At 40.4% G+C, this 26,705-nt stretch overlaps 3 protein-coding genes across 55 annotated transcripts in view; all 3 read left to right on the top strand.

The window, feature by feature from the left end:
* The window catches only part of PPFIBP1 (PPFIA binding protein 1), a 167,085-nt gene extending 149,894 nt beyond the window's left edge, over positions 1-17,191 (top strand). For 26 of the 50 annotated variants that reach the window (XM_072765695.1, XM_072765684.1, XM_025995047.2 and 23 more), the window contains 13 exons: positions 1,730-1,901; positions 2,384-2,416; positions 4,583-4,733; positions 5,019-5,147; positions 6,605-6,755; positions 7,418-7,529; positions 7,613-7,701; positions 10,675-10,797; positions 11,352-11,477; positions 12,437-12,625; positions 13,939-14,118; positions 14,846-14,911; positions 15,379-17,191. In XM_072765695.1, the coding sequence (XP_072621796.1) occupies positions 1,730-1,901; positions 2,384-2,416; positions 4,583-4,733; positions 5,019-5,147; positions 6,605-6,755; positions 7,418-7,529; positions 7,613-7,701; positions 10,675-10,797; positions 11,352-11,477; positions 12,437-12,625; positions 13,939-14,118; positions 14,846-14,911; positions 15,379-15,465 (1,608 nt within the window). In that variant the 3' untranslated portion in view covers positions 15,466-17,191. The remainder of the gene's footprint in view (positions 1-1,729; positions 1,902-2,383; positions 2,417-4,582; positions 4,734-5,018; positions 5,148-6,604; positions 6,756-7,417; positions 7,530-7,612; positions 7,702-10,674; positions 10,798-11,351; positions 11,478-12,436; positions 12,626-13,938; positions 14,119-14,845; positions 14,912-15,378) is intronic. The other 24 variants (XM_025995054.2, XM_072765707.1, XM_072765697.1 and 21 more) reach the window with 1 other exon arrangement.
* Positions 17,190-18,725, top strand: REP15 (RAB15 effector protein). Its single transcript, XM_025995059.2, has one exon. The coding sequence runs from the start codon at positions 17,865-17,867 to the stop codon at positions 18,573-18,575; it is 711 nt and encodes a 236-aa protein (XP_025850844.1). The 5' UTR covers positions 17,190-17,864; the 3' UTR covers positions 18,576-18,725.
* Positions 18,726-22,302: 3,577 nt separating this feature from the next.
* Positions 22,303-26,705, top strand: part of MRPS35 (mitochondrial ribosomal protein S35) — a 47,690-nt gene continuing 43,287 nt past the window's right edge. Inside the window, exons 1-2 of one of the 4 annotated variants that reach the window (XM_025995055.2) lie at positions 22,303-22,482; positions 25,866-25,912. In XM_025995055.2, the coding sequence (XP_025850840.1) occupies positions 22,371-22,482; positions 25,866-25,912 (159 nt within the window). In that variant the 5' untranslated portion in view covers positions 22,303-22,370. Of the gene's footprint in view, positions 22,521-22,662; positions 23,190-25,865; positions 25,913-26,705 lie in introns of those variants that run through there. The other 3 variants (XM_025995056.2, XM_072765711.1, XM_025995058.2) reach the window with 3 other exon arrangements.

Below are 26,705 nucleotides of genomic sequence, written 5' to 3'. Positions count from 1 at the left end.
CTTTTTATGTTTCACCTCAAACTATTGAAAACAAAACAAAACAAAACAAAACCTCAAATTCTAAATCAGGCTATTGATATTCTTAATGATCATATTTGGGCTTCCCAAGACCTCACAAAAAAAAATCCTAGAACAACTATTTAATAAACACTGTGTACAGCAAACATTTTGGTGTTTTTTTTGTTTTGTTTTGTTTTTAAGACCTCATCAGCAAGGGCTCTAGTTCTTCTTTCCTCTAATTTTCAACCATTAACTTTGTAAAGGCTCCATTCTGGTAGGCAGGGTACTTCCAGATGTATTCCCTTGACCATTGGCTCTGAATGCCTTGAGTCGTAATGTAGGTATCGCTGATGAGGCACAGACAGTGCACACAGCTGTAATTACAGTCATCCTCTGTCCTTTTTGTTTTGCCAGTTCAATAAATGATTAAATGATTTTGACATCTGTGTTGAGACTTAGGTAATAGTATCGTTAAATTGTGACATCTATAAACTTGTAATTACCACGAGCAATGAATATATAGAATAAAATAACTACCTTAAAAGCCGGTGTCCCCTCTCCCTTTTTTCTCCACCTCTGCAAAAAAAAAAAAGAAACAGGCTAGAGATGTTAGAGAAATTAGAGCATGCAAACAAAGGCATCGATGGATCATAGTAAAATAATCATGTTACTATAATTGCAAATTCAAATAACGAGAAAGCTTAAAAAAAAAAACAGTGCCTAAAAGTATAACTTAATTAAGGTTCTTGACAACGACCTCACAGACAGCTAAAATGTCTTCTGAGTCAAGGAAGAAAAATTTAATTATAGCAAGTTTAGTTTCCATTTGAAGTATATCTGAATGTATCATAGTCTTTGAAAATCGGTGATCCATGTTGGGTTACTTGCAGGATAATGAATATATCACAAAACACTCTTTCAAAAAAAAAAGTGTTTAACAGAAACTGGTTGTGTCTTCATTTTATTATTAATTCCTTGGGAAGAATATTTAAAATAACTAGAGTAGAATCTCTTTATGCTACTGTTGTAGAAACTTAGGGTTAATGCCTGCTTTGTGGAGTAATATATTATGTTGGGCTTCTCCTGATGCAGTTATATTACAGAGACTGCAAACTGTATTATAGCCCAGTCTGTGTCCACAGGTCCTTGTTGGAGCGTCAATGTAGAGGAATTGTTAGAAAAATAATAAGACTGCTGGTATTCTGGTTATGTCATTCTTATTTCCATGCCTTTGGTAGAATGAGGCAAATAAAATTAAAATAAAATTTGAGAATTTCTATATCCTAAATATTTCATGTTCTAGTAAGCACATGGGTTATAGACCAGTGATGAATATGTTTTTGTTGCTGCTGCTGTTGCTCCTTAAGGAACTTTCAGGATTGATTTTTTAAACTTCTAATGTGGCATCCCACATTCATAATCAGCCTGAGTGCTTCAGTAGTTGAGCATCTGCCTTTGGCTCACGTCGTGATCCTGGGGTCCTGGAATCGAGTCCTGCATCAGGCTTCCCCCAGGGAGCCTGCTTCTCCCTCCGCCTGTGTCTTTGCCATTCTCTCTAGGTCTCTCATAAATAAATAAATAAAATCTCAAAAAAAAAAAAATCAGTTTGTTAGGTCCATGATTCTTTTAAATAAAATCACATGTGTAACATAGCAGGTGTTGCGCCTGGCATGTACTCATAATTATGCAAGTCAGTGCTGTGTTACATTTATTATTACTTCTTTCTCAGGATAAAGGTCCAGTAGAAAGCAGCCCATTTGGGAGCCTCCCTCAGAAAGCTCCAAGACACGATGCCTCGGTGGATGACAACCCTTTTGGCACTCGGAAAGCCAGATCCTCCTTTGGGCGTGGCTTTTTTAAAATAAAAAATAACAAGAGGACAGCAAGTGCACCAAACTTGGGTACGTGTGGCCAAAATGCCTTTGCCTCAGTTTGCTCAGAATGAGGACAAGGTCAGTCTCTTCCCTTCCCTCGTTCATCCGTTTGTGCATGTCTATTTCTTGGAAATGAAGGTGAATGAGTTGAGGGACAAGTTAGCAAGAAAATGCTCCTGTGAGTTTAATTCAGTGTAAAGGTAGCTCCATGTAGGCTCTTCACCCTACTCTCCATGTTGGAGCGTCAATGTAGAGGAAAGACCAATAAGCTCAGTACTCTCAGACTTCACTGTAAACAACTTCTCTTCTGTTTTGAAAGTGGATAAATTAACCCCATATTGACCATGCTAATGGAGTCTGCAATGTTGGAAGCACAGCGTAGTGCTTCCCTGTCTTCCCACTGTGTGTATTTTGTGAGTAAGAGTTTGATCTGTGTTTCATTTTGTCATTCTCCTGTGTTCTCTCCATTGGACTGCGTGTGATTGTGTGCGTTGTTGGGATATCTGAAGATCGTAAACGAAGTGCCAGTGCACCCACCTTAGGTATCGTACCCCTGCATGCCAGCCTTTGCCAGTGCTGTCCTCCATACTGAGCTAATCCTTGCTCTTGGCATCTGTGATCTCTAGAAAGCGAGCTGGCAGCAATCAGAAAACATTGTCCATTACTCCAGAGACCTCCTTCCGCCTTCTGCTAAAATGGACTCTGTAGAGCCTTTGCTTTCAAGCCTAAATGCTGTTTTAACCCATGCTAATGACACCTTGCGAGTAGCTCTGGGAGGACCTGGAAGTGCACAGACCCCTCCGCATCCAGGGCAGGACTCTCCTGCATCTTAAATTCCAGCTTTTTCACCCTTCAAGTGCATACTGTCTCACACTAACTCCCAGGTCCTGGCAGTTCCTTCGCCATGGCTACTTTTTCCCCAGAGAAATATTTTTAGCCAAATAGAGAAGTCCCTAGAAGACACTGAAAATGATTATTTTAAACTTACTTTTCTTAAGGGAACATTCTCCTGACATTTATTTGCTTTGAAGATGGAGGTAACATTTAGTGACACCAGAGGAAGCGTCTTTATGTGATATCCAAGGAGTCGCTCCCAAAGTGTTTTTAGGAGAAGGGAAGCTCAGTTGTCCTCTTTAAAAATGTGGGGCACGGTAGGGAAAAAACATCCTCAAAACAAAAAAAATAAAAATAGGATTTTAAAATGAGGGTGAGTTAAGCAACATTTTTTGGTACACCTGTACCCATGATGGCTTTGGGGTTGGATGGAAAGGTTCCTTTGGATTTTCCCTGTGGGTTTTATCATCTTATGTAGATACCCACGTACCTATTCATGTGGGTCGGCAAAGGTGACTTCTCTTTGTAGTCTTACGTTTCTAGAATAAACATGGGATAAATAAAGCCCAGACAACTATTTTCAAATGTTTTTGCATCTTTCTTAGAAGAAATATATTGTCAATGCTAAGAGCCAAGTGCTGCTTATGATAACCTGTAATCACAGCTGTGCTTCATAGAAAAGTCAAGCTCTGCAACTTTTATATCTTGCTGAAACACTGTGTTTTTTGTACACTTCTACTTTCCCTAAGAAGTGTACAGTCTCACATTGAGGCAACAGTATCCCTTGTGTTTGTTAGCATGGGATCGTGCATTAAGGGACAGAAAGAAGAATTAAGAGAGTTAACACTGGGAGATACGGGAGTAGCAAATTTGGATGTTACTCTTCCAAGGCAGAATCAACAGGCACTGATTTTTATATCAAAAGAAAAATTTATGCGTATCCAGTTCATTCCTTTCTCAGTAGGACACAGCAGGTTAGGAATAACTCTTGAAAAAAGAATTGCCAGAAATTGGCAACTGGGATTTGATGTAAATGCCAAAGGGGAGGAGGGAGTGAAAAGAAAATGACAGAGTTTGCACCGGAGTAACAGGAAGAAGATTAATTAGTATTAAGAGAATATTAAATAAGACAATTTTTTAAAAAAGAAAAGAGACGTCTCCAGAAAATTGGGTGGATTCGTTAAGTCCTGGATGTTTCCGGCACATCAAATTGGGAATATCTATTGACATTCAGATACTGAGTCTGAAGAGAGAGATTAGGTCCAGAGATTGGGATATCAGCTGCTTACATATGCGGGAAGCCATCATTTAGTGCTGAGCATGAAGTGGATGAGCTTTTCCAGAGATCCTGCATGGGGAACCTAGAACAGAATCTCTGAGTGGAAGAGGAAGAGAAAACAGGTGCTACATAGCCAAGAAGAAACTTATCAGATGACAGATCTGGGAGAGCGTCACACCAAGAAGATGAAAGAGATGATGATTTTGAAGAATGTGGGAGGGAGTCAACAGTACCAAGCACTACAGGAAGATGGAGAATGATTTCATTACGAATTCAAATCACTCAAGGAAAGAATATGGCAATCCTATCACACCTTTGAATCTCAGAAAGGTTGTAATTTCTGAGTCAATGAATTTAGGCACAATAGCATACACAATATTATATGCACTGTTAATTTATACACAAGAAACTGAAGAGCAGAATGTGCATTTGTGTTCCATTTTTAATATTTGTAGGGTGCCCTTTGTAAATTGCTGATTTACAGACCAACAGATGAAGAATTCATTAATAGTTGCTAAAACCAAGAAAGTTAGCATCTAGTCGTGTTCATTCCATATTTAAAACTCACCAAGTATGTATTCTGTTCTTGGAATAGCTGAAACAGAGAAGGAGACAGCTGAGCACCTAGATCTGGCTGGTATATCTTCCCGGCCAAAAGATTCGCACGGAAGCAGTCCTTTCCAGATATCTCCACCATCACCAGATTCCAAAAAGAAATCAAGAGGTATCATGAAACTCTTTGGAAAGTAAGTAACAGATCAGACAAATGGAGTGGTCTTTGTATCGTATGTTGCCCAAACGTAGGAATAAATGGAAAGTTGGCTGGAAATGAGTATGAAATTGTAAGGCTTTGGTGTTCCTTTATGGAAGGAATATTGTGATCTGGGATTTACTAACTCATTGGATCTCAGTTAAAGTTTAAGTCCAAATATCTATTCTGACCATACATAAACAATGTTCTGATTAACTTTAAAGTCCAAGGCCTTCTCAGGTCTCATATGAGGCAATGTGGTATTGTGTCTTCTGTTCAGACTTAGGAGAAGTCAATCAACTACGTTCAACCCAGATGACCTGTCTGAGCCCGAATTCAAGAGAGGAGGAACGAGGGCAACTGCAGGGCCGCGACTGGGTTGGTCTCGAGATTTAGGACAATCTAACAGGTGAGAACAGCCCAATGAATGGACTTTTACATCTCTGCCCAAGTGTCAAGGCCATGAGCAGCTGCAGTGTTGCTAGTATTGTCCCTGGGTTAGACAGTAGAATCCATTGCTTAACTGCTGTGCCTAGTGGAAGAGTCCATTATTTTTAGAGCAGTGCAATTTTGCAATGGTTGGTGAAAACCATATAGAAGATGAGCGCTACGTGAGCTAGGGGAGGAACCAGAGCTAAAGTGTTAGCAGCATCTGTGCTAGAATGATTCTTGGACTTAAGTTTGACTGAGAAAATAGTTACTGTAAGTACTCTAAAGGATAGCTCTAGAGAGATGGGATAACACAGTTGTTAAGAGTAGGTTCTAGAAACAGACTGCTTGGATCTGATGTCTGGCCTTGCCACTTCCTATAACCTAGGTGACCTTGAGCAACTATATCCATGTTCTGTGCCTCTGTTTCCCATAGTTTTAATTAGTCCATTCCCCAGAAGGTAATTGTGAAGATTAAAGGTGTTAATATGCATGAAGTATTTGGCAAATAGTAACTGTTCCAATGAACATTAATGATTAATGGACTCTGTGAAAGCCACTAAAGACATAAATTCTATCAGAATTCCTAAATTTATCAGGACTATATAATGTTTTATCTGTTAAGACTATGAACTTTTCCTATGCCCTTTATCACAATTTAGGGCTGGTTTGAAATTACTGTAGTGACCTACTAAGCATGAAAAGGGTGGAGTTGGCAAACATCTAGCACAAATCATGGACACTAAATCTTTTGAACATGGTCGCTCCCACCCTCGCAGAACACTGGGTACAAGTGCCATCAAGGAAGAAACTGGCTTTCTTCAAACACTGAAGTCTCATTTGCCATATGTTCTCTTTGTACACAGTAGAGGATCTCCCTGTGCTGTTAAAAAAATTCTTGTTTATACTTTTTTTTTTTTTTCAAAAAGGAACACTATTTATGTGTCAAAGTAGAAAACCAAAAAAACCCAGAAACCTGCTGTGATTACATTTTCCTATACACAATGATGGCATGTTGCTCTCATTGATTATCTTTTGGAGAGAAATCATAATTCTGCTAAAGTTAATTCAAGTTAGATTTGATTTCTTTCCATCTAACCTGGTGTTTTATGTTTGGGAATTTAGTCTTCAAACAACATTGATTGAAACTGGTACAGTGACTTTTTTGTTCAACTTGCCTTTCTTCCATACAACACATTCTGGCTCAGTCACATTGAGTCTTTTGTGGTTCCATTTGAAATGCAAGCTGTGGTCTTATAAGGTAACTTTTCAATCAAGTGCCACTTCCTCCTCCAAATATGTACTGAAAAGTAAGCTTTCCATGGTCAAATGGTTATTACCAGGTAATTTCCATATCAATTCAGTATACAGTTGTTCAACCTTGATAAGCCATAGGGTTGGGTTTGAATTATTTTTCATGAAATTGTTTTCTTATAGTGACTTGGATATGCCATTTGCCAAATGGACCAAGGAGCAGGTTTGTAATTGGCTTGTGGAACAGGGCTTGGGATCCTACCTGAATTCTGGCAAGCACTGGATTGCATCTGGCCAAACACTTCTGCAGGCTTCTCAGCAAGATCTAGAGAAGGTGACTGCTTCTCTGTTTTGTTTAAACAATGGATTCTGAGAAAGAGAATATGAACGTAGGATTGTTTTATATTCCAGAAGGGTAGTGGGTGGAGCCAGTAAATACTCTTGAAAAACTTTGTGTTTTCTGCTTTGCTTTTTTTTTTTTTATCTCATGGACTTAACAAGAAGGACCTGGTCTTAATATTCCTTATAAAACATTAAGCCACTGGACGTTTTAATGAGAAATAATTGTATAGACATAAAAAACCTTAAGCTCATATTTCTCAAAATCATTGTGTGGCTTCAGCCTTGGCCCAACTTCTCAATGTAATGTATGCAATTTAACTTTACTTTGCAAAAAGGAAAAATAAGAGAAGAGCCCGACATTTTAGCTCTAATAATTTAACATTTCATCCTAATTATTTAAATTTTTGTACATTTTGCAAAGGAAGGAGCCTACTAGGGAATGGAGCATAGCATGAAACTAATTTGCAGTAGTGTTGGCTTTCTAGGGGCCTTTTGTTCAGCAACATTTTACTAGCCTGAGCTGATATGTTGATTTAATATGATTGTTGAGTCTTTAACACTAGCAACCTTTTGGGGGGATTTTGTATCTTTGCCAGTGGCATCCAGCTCATATTGACAGAATTGTAAAGCCAGTGTTTCTGTTTATTATTTCAGGAACTTGGAATTAAGCATTCACTTCATCGAAAGAAACTCCAGCTGGCACTGCAAGCCCTGGGATCTGAAGAAGAAACCAACCATGGAAAGCTGGATTTCAACTGGGTCACTAGTAAGAGGTTTTAGATTCACTTATTTGTTCATTCATTACAGGTGTTCTGTGGCTTACTAACAATACTGATTTCTCTCCTTTAGGATGGTTGGATGATATTGGTCTCCCTCAGTACAAGACCCAGTTTGACGAAGGACGGGTAGATGGTCGAATGCTCCATTATATGACTATTGTAAGTGATTCACTCCTGGGATTTGGGGGGGGGGGGGAGCAAAATTGTTTTTCTCTGAGAAAGAGAAATAGTGAGCAAAATAGATTGTTTTCACAATGATTCCACCAGAGTTTAAAGGTGTTGCCTTAATTTGAGAAGAGCAGGCATATTTTCTGTTAAGCTAAAATTGGAGGATTTGATGATTGCAGTACTTTGAGAGATTTGAAACCCTGATTTAAGCTATGTGAAACCTAATCTAATCTAAGCTGTCCAGGAAGTTGGTTTTATATATACTCAACAATGTGGACACTAAAGTGCAAACTTTGAATGAAAAAATTTTCTGGTATGTGAATTATATCTCCTAAAGATGCTTAAAAAAATAGAATGTAGGGTTTTGAAGCCCTGGAAGTTTCTGAGTTACACATTCCTATATGCAGTGACTGCTCAGAGGAGACCATCCTTGATCTGACATCCAGAGACCTGTCCTGTCTCCTCCCTTCCACTTTCAAGAATGTTACCTGAAACCTGCTTCCTTTCTCACTTCAGCCCCATTCCACTAGGGCAGAAGTCATGAGGGTGAAGTAGGGTGAGGTAGACCCTCTGATTCCTTTATTATGCTTTCATATTTTTTTAAAGATTTTATGTATTTATTCATGAGAGATAGAGAGAGGCAGAGATACAGGCAGAGAGAGAAGCAGGCTCCATGCAGGGAGCCCGACATGGGACTCGATCCCAGGTCTCCAGGATCAGGCCCTGGGCTGAAGGCAGTGCCAAACTGCTGAGCCACCCCAGGCTGCCCTGCTTTCATATTTTTATCCTTCCATCCAGGAGTTAGAAGGACTTGATAAGAGTGGGGAGAGATGGATGCCAGGAGAACTTGTTCTAGATTCCATAGCACTGTTAGTGTCCTATGACATTAGATGCTTTTATTTAAACGAACTTCTGTGACAGAGGCTCTGGAGCCAGCTACCATAAGTATCTTCTTTAAATAAGTTGAAAATTTCAAACAGCTAATTTATAAATGTCAAATAAATTTGGGGTTCATCTCATGGGATTTTTTTTTTCTATCATTGAACCAAAGTTCGTATGTTGGTGGGCACATAATGTAAACCTGCCTGTAATAACACCAACATGTGACACATTGCACATTTACTGTATGCCAGACACCTTTTTCAAGCTCCATACTCCTATTAGTACTCAAGTCTCAGCAAGCCTTGAGTTAGTACTCTTGTTGTCCTCAGTTTTCAAATGAGGGAATGAAAGAATTGAGAAACTGGGTAACTGTACCAAATTTCTGCATCTAGATCTAGCAGTCAAGAGTCACAGGGCATTTGAACTTAGGATGTGTCCAGATTCCTACCCTATAGCTCAGCCTGGAAGAAATTCAGTAAATACTTGCCTTCCTGTCTAGGTGTAGGTATGGTTCTGCAGGAATGTGAGCAGATTGAGGCTTAAAATCACAAGAAAATTTGCGTATCACTTTTGTGGCTACAAAGGAATAAATTATCTTAGAAAAGTTGACCCCAGAAGTTCTAAGTCACAAAAAATCCGTTTGGATGTGGTATCTTGAGTTGGATCCTGGAACAGAGAAAGGATTTAGTGGAAAAACTGGTGAAATTTGAGTTGTCTGTAGCTTAATTATCATTTTCTATTGTCTATATTAATTCCTTAGTTTTGATGACTATATCACGGTTATATAAGATGTTAATGTGAGAGGAAGCTGAGTGCAGGGTATATGGGACTCTGTTCTATTTTGGGCAACTCTGGTAAATCTAAAATTACTTAAAAGATTTTTTAAAATCTAAAAAAGGTATCTTCTGATTTAAAAGAAAATAGCCCCTACTTTTAAAATCTCTTAAAATAAAATAATTTGCAAGACATTGCAATCATTATGTATTTAGATTTAAAAAAATGTGATAGAGTTTAATTAGTTGAAAATAGCTCATGTGGAAATGTTTGGATGGGTGTCTCAATCTTAGATTAAGATATATTAAGTGTCTTATCACAAGGCACTGCCTTTAAGAAATGGATCCAGAAAAAATTCAGGAATTAATTTTGCTCAGTAGCTTTAAGAATTTAAGCTGATTGTCTAATATTTTTATTTAAAAACTGTTTCTGTAACAGATTAACCTCCCCCCACCCTCCAGAAATGTGTTATCAATAAGGTGTGTCTAAAATGGATGTTTTTTTATTTTATTTGCTGGGTGTGTTTGGAAATAGACTGGTGCTTATCTTGGCACTGCCCTCCAAATAACCTTCTGAAATAATTTGTTTTGGTGTGTTTGGTATGTTTGAAATGTTCCCAATAACCACAGACTGGAGAAATTACACCTTGAAGGAATTGATGGTGATACATGTTGTTACTTCTAACTTTTTCATTTCTCTTCTCTTTAATTCCCACCAAAACTTTTTTATTGATCGACACAATTTCCCCAAAATTGTTCACAGTGTCTGCTAGATAAAGCATAATAATCTACAACTAGAGATTTCTAGAGGTTGGGGAACAGTATAACAGAGATACTCTTCTGGTTTTCCCCAAAATGGTGATGTGCCTTAGCTCAGAAAACCCAGCTGTGATCATCAGTGAACATCACATGCTCTTAGCTTTCTGCTTTATCTCCTCAAATCAAAGAGGACCAATTTTGCAGTGTGCTTTTCAAACTGTGTTTTCAGAGCTGTGGGGTCCCATGATCCTATCTCAAAATGTCTAGAAGAGAAGAAACAAGTAAAAGTTGGCTTCTGTTGGTACAACATTAATTTTGTTTTTTTAAAAAAATATATTGGGGCCCTGGAGAGGATTTTGTTTGAAACAGGAAAAAGGGTTCTATTACCAAATAAAAGTTTGAAAACACAAGTGCTAGAGGTCTGTTGGTAGAGGGACTGCTCTACTTTTATTTGTGCTTTGTGAAATTTCCCTGAAAAAGGTCCTTCTGTTCTGGGCCAGCTCAGTGAGCTCCTCTTTTTGTTCTTTTTTTTTTTTTTTTTTTTTGGCAGGATGATTTACTGTCTTTGAAGGTCGTGAGCGTGCTCCACCATCTCAGTATCAAAAGAGCTATCCAAGTCCTAAGGATCAATGACTTTGAACCGAACTGTCTGCGGAGGCGGCCGTCTGACGAGGTAGCGCCTGTAGTTGAGATTGACATAGCAGGCCCTTCCCGTGCATGTGACTGTGTGTGTGTGTGTGTGTGTGTGTGTGTGTGTAAAACATTCATTTCTTTGTGGGGTCCCCAGGGAAAGCTTCTAGTTCCTCAGAGCCTCAAATCCAGCCTCGTACCTTCTTGGGCTTTACATTCCCATATTTCTCCCATTCCCCCCGCCATGATGATTCCACCTGTGTAACTAAAGCCAAAGGTTGTTTTTGAATTTCCCTTCCTCCTTTTCTTAGGTGGATTTTATTTTCCTGCCTCTTTGAGCCACAGAGTTAAATGTCACTATAAAGGCTTGGTTTCCTCAAATGCTGCTTTACTAGTCTCTTAAAAAAGCTTGGAATGGTGACATAGATGCCTTAAACCAAAATTCAGATTAGTAAACACCTGTTCCCCTCTCTGTAAACACTTAGCGAGATGTCGAGTAACTGTGCTCTGTAAGCAGACTTTTTATTACCTGCAGTTTTAACACTTGGAATCCCGTTGTCCCTGACTGAAGCTTTCGTTGGTTTTTTGTTCTCACAGAAGAGCATCACGCCATCTGAAGTTCAGCAGTGGACCAACCACCGGGTGATGGAGTGGCTGCGCTCCGTGGACTTAGCAGAATATGCCCCCAATCTCAGAGGCAGTGGCGTCCACGGTGGGCTCATGGTAAAACTGCATTTTATTTTTGACTTCTGGACACCTGGTGGCTTAGGGCACGATCCCGGAGTCCCGGGATTGAGTCCCACATCAGGCTCCTTGCATGGAGCCTGCATCTCCCTCTGCCTGTGTTTCTGCCTCTCTCTCTCTCTCTCTCTCTCTCTCTCTCTCTCTGTCTCTCATGAATAAAGAAATAAAATCTTATAAATAAATAAAAATAAAAACTGACTTCTTACCATTTAGTTTCTATTAGTCTAATGAATAAGGTATTATCAGTCTGCTTGTCACAATCTTACTTTCCTCTAACTGAATCCTCCTATACTGTTTCTAGTGAGTCTTTACTTGCCGTGTTTTTTCATTTGTGTCATACGAGGCTGCAGCAGATTTAAACCCATTTTCATTTATTGTCTTTTATGTTGTGTTGCATCTGGCCACTGGCTCTCTTATGATCATGTTTTGAGACACCGGCAACACACAGATTATATTTCTGCACACTCATGTCTTGTAAGGAATTGGCTTGTCAAGGCGATCCTGAAGGCACCACTTCAGAGAGCCACAGGCCGTAACTTTGTAGTGTGTGGATGTCAGGAACGGCTCTACTTCTCACTAGCTTCGGTAAAATATGTATAGCTTAAAGATCAAAGTCGGGGATCCCTGGGTGGCTCAGCGGTTGAGCACCTGCCTTCGGCCCAGGGCCTGACCCTGGAGTCCTGGGATCGAGTCCCACATTGGGCTCCCTGCATGGAGCCTGCTTCTCCCTCTGCCTGTGTCTCTTCTTCTCTCTTTCTGTATCTCACATGAATAAATAAAATATTAAAAAAAAAAAAAAAAAAGATCGAAGTCCGTGCTCTGTCTCACTGGGCTCTTGGGTCATTGGTGATGACTAAATGAAGGAGCTTTGCAAATTATAAAGCACAATGCAGACATGTATGATATATGGTGCCTTAAGTAATTTTAATTTTTTATAGGTTCTGGAACCTCGTTTTAATGTGGAAACAATGGCTCAGTTATTGAACATCCCACCAAGTAAGACCCTCTTGCGAAGACATTTGGCTACTCATTTCAACCTTCTGATTGGTGCCGAGGCCCAGCACCAAAAGCGTGATGCCATGGAGTTACCAGATTATGTACTTCTAACAGCCACTGCCAAAGTGAAGGTTGGTTCAAACTTGTGTCTTCTAATAATTGGTAAAGCAAAAACTAAAACTAGGGCTTGGTTTTGACCTGACTGTCCCTTTTTCTGGGGTTTATTAAGTCTTATGGATGGGTTAATGGTCTGTGCATCTTTAAGAGTAATTAAGAAAATGCATTTTTGAAAGTTTCTTTCTGGGGGAGTCTTTGTTCAAGTCATTTATGTTATTAGAGTTAACAGTAATGAAGAGTACGATGTTGGCATGCAGTCGATATATTGCTAATGCAGAGTCCACGACTTGGGCTCAAATGCTGATTGCAGTTGTTCTATAGATAAATCTAGTGTAAGAGGAGGATTTCTTCTCATACAGATTCAACTTGTCTGGCTTACAATTAACCAGTCTGGCAAGTTAGAAAAAAATACTTAAGAAAAGATTCGAGGTAAACCAGCAAAGAATGGCTATTTCCAGATTTACCCAGATTCATGGGTCATACCAAATTTACATTACTTTTTTCTTCTTTTAAATCATTTCTCTGTGAACTCTTCTGAGTCTGTTATCTCAGCCAACTTAATGTGGAGATAGGGTTTATCAGCTCCTCCACAAATGTTACCAAGTTCTTTATATGCATATATACATAAACATTTATTTTTTTGATTTTTAATTTTTTTTTATCCCCTCTACCTGCCCAACATTTTTTCTTGGGCTCCCTTTCTCCCTTAAAGGAAGTTTCAGATTTGAAACTTCTGATAGCTTCTATTTAAATTCTCAGCATCGCCTGATCACCATCCGCTTAACAGAGAGTCTCAGGGAGTATTCAGTGACTAAGATGGAGTCTCTCTCCCAAGTCTCACTGGGAGTTCTCTCTCAAACGAGTGAGGATTCTTTTAGCAGCCACCAGTTCTGTTATGGAAGCATAGCAGGCATACAGGATAATCATAGCTTTACTCGAAAAGAAAACATAGCACCATTTTCTTTTACTGATCTTAGATGGAAAAATCTTATAAGATTGGACCCATCCCTGAGAAATCTCATTGCCTTAAGTCCTGTTTAATCAAAACTAATGCTCTTGGCTTTTTTTTTTTTTTTTTTTTTTTTTTTTGCTTATCACAGTGACTACCAGCTAATTGGTGTGAATAAGGAGAAACAAGCTTAATCCTCCGAGATGCATAATAAGGATTGTTTATCAGTCATACACCCAGGATGCTTTCATTTTTGTCACACCAATTTAATTATCCAATTGCTTTTCTCTGTAGATGGAATAATTAAATTATGCATGTGATCAGTCCTCTGTCATATGAATTTTATTGAATCCCTGGATGTTTGCTTTTCTTTTAAAGCCAAAGAAACTTACCTTTAGCAATTTTGGGAATCTGAGAAAGAAGAAACAGGAAGATGGGGAAGAATATGTTTGTCCAATGGAATTGGGACAGGCATCAGGAAGTACATCTAAGAAAGGATTTAAACCTGGTTTGGACATGCGCCTGTATGATGAAGATGATTTGGACCGGTTAGAGCAGGTAAATGCAATAATGTATACGTATTTTATTTAAAGTTCCTCCAGCAAAGAAATGCTAAATGGAAGCGTTGTGCACTGTGTCTACTAATCAGTTTTTCCTCAAATACCTGAAAATAAAGATAATAATAAAATAATAGTCAACAACTTCCATAAGTTGTTACTCATAAGTGCACTATCCTCACCACTTAACATAGGTCAACTTTCACGGTGACCCTAAAACAGAGCATTGTTATCCTCCTTTTAAAGAGAAGGAAACTGAGGCCTGGCAAGGTTAAGTAACTTACCCAAGATAGAAGAGCTGCTAGAAGAACTGGGTGGGGTTCCAACTTGCCAGGCCAGCTTCAAAGCCTGGCTGTTCACCTGTGTTATTCTGTCTCTGTATCAAGGAAATCTGTGTATCAAATCCAGTTGGAAATACACAGCTCATGTAGTCGTTTCAGTACGAAGTCATGGATTTGAAATTTGCCCTCTATCGTCAATCTTTTAATGTCATTGTCAGCATCAGAGCATTAGGTTAGATGTGCCAGTAAAGTCAGTAAAGTGTTGTTCCTTCTTGTTTTTAACATCTAGTTGCTGTAAAGAAAGGAGGTATCGTCAGAAGTGTTCGGTCTTGCCTATCCCATTCAGTAGCACTTTTCATTATTTCTCCTTAGACTTTTGCTCATTTTGCTATACTTTCTTTAAGAGCATTCAAACGCATAGGTCATGGGATGGTATATTCTTTGCAGATGGAAGATTCAGAAGGGACAGTGAGACAGATAGGAGCATTCTCTGAAGGCATCAACAATCTCACAGTAAGTCTGTAAGATGAAGTCAAAATGTTACTCTAAAGGGCGCCTAGCTGTCTCAGTCCACAGAGCATGCGACTCTTCATCCTGGGGTTGTGAGTTCAAGCCATATGTTGGGCATAGAGATGCCCTAAAAATACAATCTTTAAAAATAATCATCAAATAAGATAAAAAAGATGTCTAGGGGGTGCCTGGGTGGCTCAGCTGGTTAAGCCTCTGCCGTTGGCTCAGGTCATGATCTCAAGGTCCTGGGATGGAGCCCCACATTCCCACTCCTTGCTCAGCAGGGAGTCTGCTTCTCCCCCTCCCTCTGCACATGCGTGCACGTGCTCATGCTCCCTCTCCCTCTCAAATCTTCTAAAAAATAAAAGATGTTTAAAAATAACCCCAAAGGGCTGCATGTTCAGTGGAGGATATGTAGATCTGAGCTCCTGGCTCCCAGGGTGTGTGACCCCCATCTCCTTGTTTTCCAGCACATGCTGAAGGAGGATGACATGTTTAGAGATTTCGCTGCCCGTTCCCCCAGTGCCAGCATTACAGATGAAGACTCCAATGTTTAACCACAGCACTTGGATGAGCATTAGGAGCCTCCCTCACCTATTCTCCATTTGATTTCTCAAACACTCACAGAATATATAACAAGCTGCAGATTGTATATTGTTTATCATCCCACCTTCTCAGAAGTGGAAATGGAAAGCAGGGAGTGTGTGCCTATTCTGAAGATGCCATGAAAAATGAGACACTGGTGAATGAGAGTATAATTGTCTTTCCTCTATTTAATGTAAAAATCTGTGATATATTATATTTAAAGTGTTGCATTTAATATGACTGTTTTACCATAGTGTTTCCATTCACATTCACAATATGCAGGATTTGGGAAGCAGGATGATTTTGTCATGTTCGTGTGACAGCACTGCAGCCATCAAAATGAGATATTACATGCTTTCAAAATCAGTATGTGGAATTTCTTCAAGCATTCAGTGTGCCCACTAAATGCCAGCCACATCTCCACTTGCCTCTTATTGTCCTATTTTATATATTTTTCTAAATATGTGTATATATTTAGTACATAGAATATAGAACTTTTATTTTGTGACATAAGGAAGACAGTGAAAAGCAAAAAGAGTGCTCAAAATTGCCATACACTAACTGGTTCTCCGAAAAGTCGGGATGATCGTCCTTCTCCACAATTGAATTTTAATGATATTAAAAATGATATTAATATCAATCATCCCAACTGAAATACTCCTTCTTTGATGACACATCACAAAACCGTTGAAGAGTTTAAAAGTTTTAACCTTCACCTTGGATCCTTTCACCTCAAAAGGAAGAACTCCAGGGACGCTTAAAATACTATTAACTCGAATGGATTCAGAAGTTCCCCCCAAATTTGTAGAAATGATTCCTGAAGAAACAAAAACAAAAACCTTTACAGTATTAAGCTGCTTATTTTCCTTTTTGCTAAATATATCATTACATCAAAATACTAACAATATACCTAATGTTATTAATTCTACATGTCTCAGGCTATCAGTGAATGGGATTCTTTTTTTAAGAAGCTGGATATTTGAAAAGTTTGTCTCAGAGTTCAGTAATGCTGAGGCTGCAAAATGAGTTTCATAATGGCTATATTGTGATGAGAACATGTAGTTCATGTTTTTCTATAGCACAGGGCCCAAATAGCATTTATAAAGGAAGTAGCTGTGGCAGAAAACTTACTGTGTTTATCATTTTTTTAGGGGTATTAGAAAAAATACCCTATTTTTTATTCACCACATCACTTCTCCTGATAGCCAACTTTGTAAAGACAGGTTTTCCAAAACTGGCATGGGGTGGGCAGTTTGATATATGCCAGTAGACTTGCTTATAAATCATATTTGAATGTCACTGGTATGATCTTACAAGCTATTAACAGGTTACCAAGCTTTTCAACAAAGGGCCTGTAATACTAAATTACAGTTTATTTGTAACTAAAATGACTTGATGCTAATAATCTTTTGCTCCCTTCCATTCATCGTTTGGTGACTGTATTGGACTCTTAAATATTAGTGTTTTGTTTTAATGTGAACATATGTCACTATTTGAAAAAGTTTCTTATTCAAACCTGGTTAAAAAATACCAGGAGACTGTTATAGATGCCAAATATTCTTTATTCAGGGCAGTGTAACATAACTGATGGTATGTGATAAAGTTAAAATTTTTTTGATGATATATATTTTATTTACAAAACATTGTACACTGCTGGTATTACTGTATGAAAAGAAATAAAGTCAATTGATAATTGTGTCATGTTTTTATTGTCTGTTACTTTTCTCGTTCAGAATCCCCAGGAGGCTTTATTCCTGGAATATAGAACAGTGATACAAATGCTATATAGTTTGCAGACTCTCACAAATATATGAGGGGGAGGGTTCCAGCACATATCAACAGGTAGAAATATGAGGACTTTGAGGAATTTCTGTATGAAAGGAAACAGGCAGCTGGGCTGGGGGTAAGGAATCAAAGGCAGAGGAGGAATTATTAGAAAGGCGAAGGGAAATGACTCACCAGCAAAGTTGAATGTTAGTTGTAGATGGTTCTTTAAAGCCCTAAATACTATTTTTAATTGTAGTAAAATTTGAAAAGCAGAAACCTATCTTGGAAGAGATTGCCAAATATTAGATGTAGAGTGAATATAACTGGAAAAGAACAGGTGTTTTTGATGAAAGTTAATCATCTCTAACTTAATAAACCAGCAGGAAGCTGACTACAACACACCTCGTTAGCAAACAGGGAGACCTGACATGTTTGTTTAGCTGTGTGTATATATGCTTAGCTACACCACATCGATGTAGTCGGAAAACTGGGACTGCAGTAACAGATGTGACTTCGTTGTAAAACTTCTACTCTGAAAGAAGTCATTCTGAATGAGCTTCACATGTTTGATCTTTGGAAGCAGCATTGATTAGATGCAGAGAAAATGGGGCAAAAATCATCGCAACAGTTACCCCTGAAGGACAGCAAAGAGGTTTCTGGCGTCTGTGAGGTGGTCACTGAAGCTATAGTCCATGCAGCTCAGAAACTGAAGGAGTATCTTGGATTTGAAGATCCTCTCAGCAATCTGTGGCCAGCTTCAAATACTCTGAATGAGATCTTCTTAATCCACTTTATTACTTATTGCCAAGAAAAGGGAGTTGATGAGTGGCTCACCACCACCAAGATGACCAAGCACCAAGCTGTTCTGTTTGGTGCAGACTGGATTTGGACCTTTTGGGGATCTGATAAACAAATCAGGCTTCAGCTGGCAGTGCAGACTCTGCAGATGTCTTCTCTTCCTGTTGTGGAATCTAAGCCTTACAACTTCTCAAATCTAGAATCCAAGGCAGAGGAGTCTTCCAGGAAGAGAAGTCGATTTGATAAGCTGGAGGAGTTCTGTAACTTGATAGGAGAGGATTGTCTGGGGCTGTTTATCATCTTTGGGGTGCCCGGAAAGCCCAAAGACATCAGAGGAGTTGTCCTGGACAGTGTCAAAAGTGAGACTGTGACGGGCCATCTACCAGGAGGGAAGGCTGTGGCACAATTTGTCCTGGACACGGAAGATTGTGTCTCCATCAGAGAGCTGATTGGGAACTGTCTGAGTAAGGAAGATGGGCTGAGAGAGATGGGCAAGGTTTATATTAGCATCCTCTGAACTGAATGTGCACAATGAGACTGGCCTGTAAGGCAAAAAGAAAAAATATTTCACTTTAGTAGACAAGCTCATCCTCTTGCATCATCCCAGCATGAGATTTAATAATCTATATTGTATGTATACACCATAATATATTTAAGCAATACTATTTTGATGGATATTTAGGTTGCAAAGTCCATTCACATACCTGGATATTGTCTATCCTGCTTGTGAGTAGACACACTTTGTTCACTCACTTTTTAAAAAGTTCATTCTTACTAAAAGTAGCTCTCTGACAGAAGTCACTGGATTGATTCAGGTTTTAGATATAATAAAAGCCCATTGTAAAAAACCTTGTTATTTAAAATCATTCCACACAGCACTGGCTACATAACATGTGGGGCCATAGTTTGATCGTAAAAGCTGAAGTAAAGATTATCATAAGCAAGCGGCTGCATTTTTAAGAACTTTTTCAGGAGCACCTGGCTGGCTCAGTGGTCGAGCATCTGCCTTCAGCGCAGGTCGTGATTCCGAGGCCCTGGGATCGAGTCCCACATCAGGCTCCCCGCAGGAAGCCTGCTTCTCCCTCTGCCTATGTCTCTGCTTCTCTCTGTGTGTCTCTCAATAAATAAAATCTTTAAAAAAAATGTTTTTCCAATTGAAAATTATGTAATTCTTAAGTAACTTATGTAACTCCTACGTACATACTTTACATTGTATGAAACATTATTGCCTGTTGACAGCATTACAAATGAGTTAACTTTAATATGGAAAGAACCTTATTGTACTTGATGCCTGGGAAAATAGTATTTCTCTAGCTCCTCTAATTCTGGTGATACCTGTCCACTAATGTCTTAGGGAGACAGACAAAAAGAAAGCACAGGAAGGCAGGGTGAGGACCTAAGTCTCAACTTCTCGCTCAGAAATTAAGAAATATCTGAATATAAACTAATTCCAGAAGGATTCATACTCCTTTTGTCCCTAAATGTGTATGGTGTAGGACTTGTACTTGATCATACTAAAATATACAAGCTAGAGAGAGCAAAAATAACTACTGTATTGACCGTGAGCTTAATTCCAATGGCCACCATTTATATTCTGCATCCTGAAACATAATGACTTAATCACAACAGCCCTGAAGAAGATATTGTTCCCATTTTCCATGAAAGTAAAGCTCAGAGATGTTAGGTTGATTTTCCCCAGATCACAAAGAAACAGCCTGGATTCAAACCCCACATCCATCTGACTAAAAGGCTGTGCTTTTAATCTTAAAAAGGGTAGAACACCATGTGAAGACAGAAGCAGAGATTGGAGTCCTGTGTCTACAAGCTACGGATTGTCTGCAAACCATCAGAAGCGAGGAGGGAGGCATAAACAGAGTCTCAGAACTTCCAGAAGGAATTTTTAAAAAAATATTTATTCATGACAGAGAGAGAGAGGCAGAGACACAGGCAGAGGGAGAAGCAGGCTCCATGCAGGGAGCCTGACGTGGGACTCCATCCCGGGTCCCCAGGACCATGTCCTGGGCTGAAGGGGGCGCTAAACCACTGGGCCACCGGGGGCTGCCCCCTCAAGGAATTGTTAAAACTGTCAGTTATTTTAGAGCAAAAATGGGTTTACTAGGGATTAGCGGAGAATTGCCATTCAGGACATGCAAGCTATGGCAAATCCATTGGCAAGGCCAGAAAACAAAGGAGAGGACTGCTCTGTTAGAGAAGAGGGGAGTTGGGAGGGACTGTTACCCAGGCCAAGTCCAGTGGAGTACTGGGAGTTGGAGGCATGGTGGCTTTTCATTGGCTGAATTGTGATGGTCTCTCATTGGGCTGCTGCAGGGGTAAGAGAACAACTTTTTTCTCCTGCTGGGCCTAGTAAAGTGGTATCCATGTGCAAAACTTTCAAGTGCCTTTACTGTCTTCCTGTTGGGTTCTGCTATTGATGACTTGTGGTAGAACATGGGAGCTCCCGCTTCTGGCCTCTAGACTTAATTTTATTTATTTTTAAAAAGATTTTATTTATGTATTCAGGAGAGACACAGAGAGAGAGTCAGAGACACAAGCAAAGGGAGAAGCAGGCTCCATGCAGGGAGCCTGATGTGGGACTCCATCCTGATCCCGGACTCCAGGATCACATCCTGAGCCTAAGGCAGACAGATGCTTACCGCTTAGCCACCCAGGCTCTAGACTTTATTTATTATTTATTTATGACAGAGAGAGAGAGAGAGGCAGAGACAGAGGGAGAAGCAGGCTCCATGCAGGGAGCCCGACGTGGGACTCGATCCCGGGTCTCCAGGATCAGGCCCTGGGCTGAAGGCAGGCACTAAACCGCTGAGCCACCCAGGGAATCCCCTAGACTTCATTTTAAATGAGATTTCCTTTTACTCATTTTCACAGAACCAACCTTGCTAACACACCTGGATTTTGGATTTTTAATGTCTATAACTGTGAGAGAATAAATTTCTTTTGTTTTAAGTCACTCGGTTTGCAATACTTTGTTACAGCCTCCCCAGGAAGCTAGTACACCTAATATACTGTACTTCTGCTTTGGAACATTACGGCAGAGTAAAAGGCCAGAAAAGATGGGGGTGGTGATTATCAAAAATGCTTGTCTTATCATGCCCGTTATCCCCCCTACCCCAACCCAATACTGATTGATGTCCATAGCACGCTGAATGCTTACACACACACAGTACTCTGAGACCTGCATTCCTCTGCTCTACTTTGTATGCTTACCAAGAGTCAGTCATGTTTGTTCCCAGTTATTCTTATCATAATTTTGTACTCTGGTTAAATATTATGAGCACTTAGTTAAAAAAAAAAAAGGATAATTTTATTAAGGTTGTATGTTAATCCATCCTAGGGTAGAGATCATCAAAACAGGTTCCAATCAAAGATGTCTCGAGGAGGAAGACCTCCACAGACACAGATTGATACCTGTTTGTAGAAATAGGGTAAAAAAATAAAGAGATCTCAGCTAAAGCATGACCATTATTTTCTAGGTCCTGAGGAGTTCTGACTTTTTGTAAACTTTTTTAAAAAAAGATTTTATTTATTTACTCACGAGACAGACAGAGGGGGAAAGCAGGTTCCATGCAGGGAGCCCCACGTGGGACTCCATCCCGGGTGTCTGGGATCAGGCCCCAGGCTGAAGGTGGTGCTAAACCACTTAGCCACCCGGGCTGCCCTGACTTTTTGTAATTCTAACCTGATCTACAAAGGAGCTAACCACATCACTGATAACAGTTACAGCCTACGCACAGGGTGTAATTGAATGCTAATATGTCACCCAGAACTTTATATTAACTTGATTAGGATCAGCTCAGCCAAGAAAAAAAAAAATCAATTTTTAAACTCAAGTAGCCTGGGTAAAGAGGCCACCCGTTGAACTACTCTCAGATACTGTCTCGTCCTTTGAGTATGTATATCACTTGCACCAGCTCAAGACTTCTTTAAACCAAGAAAGTGTGGAAAAGCAGCAGTGGCAAAGGAGTTAGACCCCTGGGCCATCCGGAATCCCACCCAGACCACATTTGCTCTCTGTAAGCCACACTTCCCCCACCCCTTAGGGTCCTCTTCGGACTCGCTGCTTAGATTTTTTTTTTTTTTTTTTTTTAACTTTTTTGTTTTCTTTTCATTCCTTTTCCTGCGCTGGGGTAATCCTGCACCAGTGACCCGGGGCTGCCTTCGCAAGCCCACCTGTTTTCCGCTTCCCCGCCCTGAGGGCGGGGCGAGGCGGGGCGAACCTGCGCGGAAGCGGCCGCAGACCCGCCCCTCGGAGCCCGACGGCGTTTGTCCCGCGCGGCTTGCCGTCCTCGCCGGCATGGCGGCCGCCACGCTCCCCGCGGGGCTGGTCCTGCAGCCGGGGGCCAGGACCCTGCGTGCCTTCTGCACCTCCGTGACTCCGGCCGCTCTCTCTGCGATACCAAGCCCGCGTGAGTGTCAGTCGCGTCGCCTCCGGGCTCTGAGGGAGGTGAGAGGGCGGGATACGGAATCCATGATGGCCGCCGCGGTGGCGGAGTTCTCACGGTCTGGGGGGGAGCCCGTACGTCTTCCGCCGGCCTGTCGCTGGCCCTCCCAGTAGGAAAGCCGAAGTAGGCGTGGGTCTCTTCTCTGTGCCGGTGTCACTGGGCTCCTAGTCGCCTGTTCGTGCTCCTAGGTGCTCTGGCCGAAGCGAGCCTGCCCCTCCCCCCGTCCCCTCACGTCCCCTCACGTCCTCAGAGACCTGCGCTTTCCCGTGCTCCCTTGCGCGGCCACCGGCCCAGGGTCACTGTAGTTACTGGTCCCCGCGGAGGTTTGGGGGGCGGGGGGCAGTGCTGACCCATGGGTTTGCTCGACTGTTAAAAGAGGAGCATGCAGCTGGCCTGGAACAAACTGCGGCTCTGCATTCCCGCCCCAGCTCTGCCATCAAATGGCGTGACCTTCACCCAACCAGGCGTTCGACGGCTTCATTCAGGCTACCGTTCTTGCCTTGGAAGAGCCTGTGGAAGAGGGAGGTTTGTTAACGGAGGCCTGTGCTGTGCAGTGCAGTGCGAGGGGTTGTAATGGAAGCGTGCACACAGTAACGCCGGGGCGTGGGGAAGAGCGCACGGGAGTGCGGGAAAGCTAAGTCACGGAGGGGGCTCGTCCAGGCACTCACCAGGTGCTGTCCATGCTGCCGTCTATAACTAACGTCTCTAACCTTCGTAGTATCCACGGTTCACCATCTTTCTCTCACTCCGACAGTAGTTTTCTTCACTGGTCCCGATTTGTACTCCGGGTCTCCTACGTGGAAGTCTCACAGCCGGAGTGAAGTATTCAGAAAGCGAGTCTTGAACCTTGCCACCCCCGTGTTCAAAACCTGCAAACGGTTTCTCACTGCTCTAAGATAGGATAAATTCCCTAACTCGTCAGAGCGGCTCTTGATAGTCTTAATGCTTGTGTCCTTTAAATTTTTCTTTTTTTTAATTCGTTCTATAGATACCTAACTCCTGCTGCGTGCTGGGTAGTGTTTTAGGTACTGGGATATAGCAAGATCTCTCAACTCATGAAGTTTACATTCTTTTGGGAAAGTCAGACTGTAAACAAAACAATGTCAGTGTGATGTCAGGTGGTGATTAGCGCTTTGAAGGAAAATAAAGCAGGGTATTGAGAATGATGGATTAGAGGGATACTGGCTATAGAGTAGGAAGAGATTGGGTAATCAGGAAAGACCTCCTTGAGTTGACATTTGAGCAAAGTATATACCATGCTGAGATGCAGGGAAAGAGCATTGTTGGCATAGGGATCTGCAAGTGCAAAGGTGCAGAAGTGAGAACAAGCTTAGAGGTGTGATCAAGGAACAGAAGAAAGTCAACTTGTAGGTGAGTGAACATAGAGTGGTAGTCTAAGATGTTGGAAAGATAAGTAATGATCTGGTCTCACAATGGCTTTTATGCATTTGGTTTGGGTTTTATTATGAGTTTGGGATTATATTGGAAGGCTTTGAACATGGAAATGATTTATACTTTAATTAAATTTAATTAATTAATTAATTTGAGCGGGGGCAGGGGGAGAGCAGAGGGAGAGGGACAAGCAGACTCTGTGCTGAGCATGGAGCCTGACATGGGGATCAGTCCCATGATTCTGAGATGATGACTTGAGCTGCAGTTGAGAGTCACATGCTTAACCAACTGAGCTACCCAAGCGCCTCTGATTTATACTTTTAAAAGATCGCTGACTACTGTGTGGAAAACAAATTTTGGTGGGGATAAGAGTGAAATCCAGGAGATCAGTTTGGAAGCTTTTGCAGTAGTCCAAATGAAATGATGGTGAGTTAGATTGAGGTAATAGCAGAGAAGGTGGTGTGGTTGGATATGGGATGTATTTTGAAGGTACAGCTAGGAGGACTTACTGATGGATTTGTTATGAGGGCATGAGGAAAAGTCTCAGGAAGCCTGTTAGATTTTTATCCTGGGCAATTGGACAAAGAGCAGTATCATTTACAGGGATCAGTAAGGCTGGAAGAACAAAATCAAGAACTCTTGTCAGTGATGTGTTATAAGTTGAGGTGCTTATTAAACATTTCCAACCTCTTTTCCTAGTGCTCTTTCTGTTCTAGTCTTAAGTTTCAGCCATATTGAACTTTTTCCATTGATTTTCCATCTCCTTTTCTCCATAGAACACTTTTCTCACTTGCCTGTCCCAGGGCTACCTCCTGTTCATCCTTAAGGTTTTAGCTTAACATCCAGTTCTTTAGGGAGATTTTCTCCAACTAATTGACTACGTTTTGTCCCCTGCTATATGTTGCCATATGCAGTATGTTAATTAGTGATCTTATATGACAGACACTACATTCTGTGAAAGCAGGGTCTTTCTCTTGTTCATTGCTGCCTTCTCCGTTTCTGGTACACAATATCACTCAGATGATTTTTGAATGAATAAATGAGTTACTATCAAGGGGTTAATAAGATTTGTCAGATAAAGAAATGAGGTGGGGAGGCAGAGGGGGAGAGAAGCCAGACAGATGGAAGGGAGGCACATTCCCCACAGAAAGAATGGTAAGTTTGGAGAAAGTCCAAAGGGGTCTGGTACTGGAAATTTAGTGTAGCTGTGGGACCTTGTGAAGGGAGATGAAGCTAGAGATAGAAGTGGTTCAGAGTGTAAAGAGTCTTGTAGGAAATACCATTGTCATCCTTACTCTTTGATCCTTAGTTTTCTTGGCTCTAAATGACCTCTAAATAAGGATAATAATAGTACTTACAGTTACTGTGAACAGTAAGATTAAGTGAGCTAATAGTAAAAAGCATGTAGTTGAGTATCTGGTATATGAAAATGCTGAATAATTATAGCTATTATTAGTGTAATGTAGCAAAACAGTCATAAGGTAATATTTTGAAAGGTATATACTGTATGTAAATAATTTACTATTTTCTATAGTTATATGATTTATTAGGAATGGCCATGATTTTTGTTATTGGCATTATTGTAGCATTGGCAGTTCGAATATGTAATACAGAAGGAAAATGGTCTTTTTTTTTTTTTTTTTGGTGGAACTAAATAGTTCCAAATATGAGCAAGTATGTTTATAATTAACATAACTTGGGAAAGGGAGTTTGACTATGAACCTTGAAAATTTATTGAAAATATTTCTTTAGATGATGAGTTTACTGTATCATCAATCACAATGCACTTTCTATTTAAGTAACTCTGGACTTTTCTTAATTATTTCTGACTTTCATTAAGATGATCTAGTCCTAGAGAAAATGGATTCTTGTTTCATTTTTGTTACGGGATCATGATCAGTGTTGAATGACTGTACATTATTCAGTTTTCCATAATTATGGTGTTGTCTTTTTAGGTACAGCAGACAGAACATCCAGACACGAAAGACCACTGAGAAGGAAGGTAAAACTATTAAAGTACTCCACTGTATACTATCTTAATGGTTTCTCAAGTTCTAAAGTGAGGCAGATATTCATGATGAGGCAGGAAAGTGCTGCCCAAGAAGGCTTACAAGGGATGGGGACTTGGTAACTGCCAGAGCGTTGGCTGTAGTCTTTGTTTTTTGTCAATACCCTGAGAATTCTCTGGAACTAGGAGACATAATTTCTCATTACATATTTATTCAATTAGTTTGATCTTTTCCTGGGCTAGCATTACGGGGTGTGAAACTTTCACAGTGCTGGGCAATGGCTACTAGCCATAGCTCCCAGCCAGTCACATAGTCATGAAGATAAATAACCAATAGACTTAACAACCATTCTGTACCCATATAACCGTTTTTTTTTAACTTTCAGTACAGTATTCAATAAATTATATGGCATATTCAACACTTTATAAAATAGGCGTTGTGTTAGATGATTTTGCCCAAATGTAGGCTAATATAAGCATTCTGAGCACATTTTAGGCAAGCTAGGCTAAGCTATGCTGTTCAATAGGTTAGACATATTTAAAAGCATTTTCACCTTTGATTGGGACACTGAGTATGCCAATAAACTCATGGTAAGTTGAAGAAGATCAGTATTTCAGAATACATTGTTACTGTTCCACAAAATCTAAAAAATTTGCTAAAAGTCTAAGTAAATCCATTGAGAGAAATTTTTAGTGACGGAAATGTGCTATTAAAGGGGATTCTTAAAAGGGGGGGGCAGATTCTTACCAGAGGGTTTGCAGAAATGGTGCAAAAATATTACGTAGT

Source organism: Vulpes vulpes, chromosome 8 (assembly GCF_048418805.1).
Source record: "Vulpes vulpes isolate BD-2025 chromosome 8, VulVul3, whole genome shotgun sequence".
Lineage (NCBI taxonomy): Eukaryota > Metazoa > Chordata > Mammalia > Carnivora > Canidae > Vulpes > Vulpes vulpes.
The sequence above is the reverse complement of the archived record's forward strand: the minus strand, read 5'-3'. Positions and strand labels throughout refer to the sequence as shown.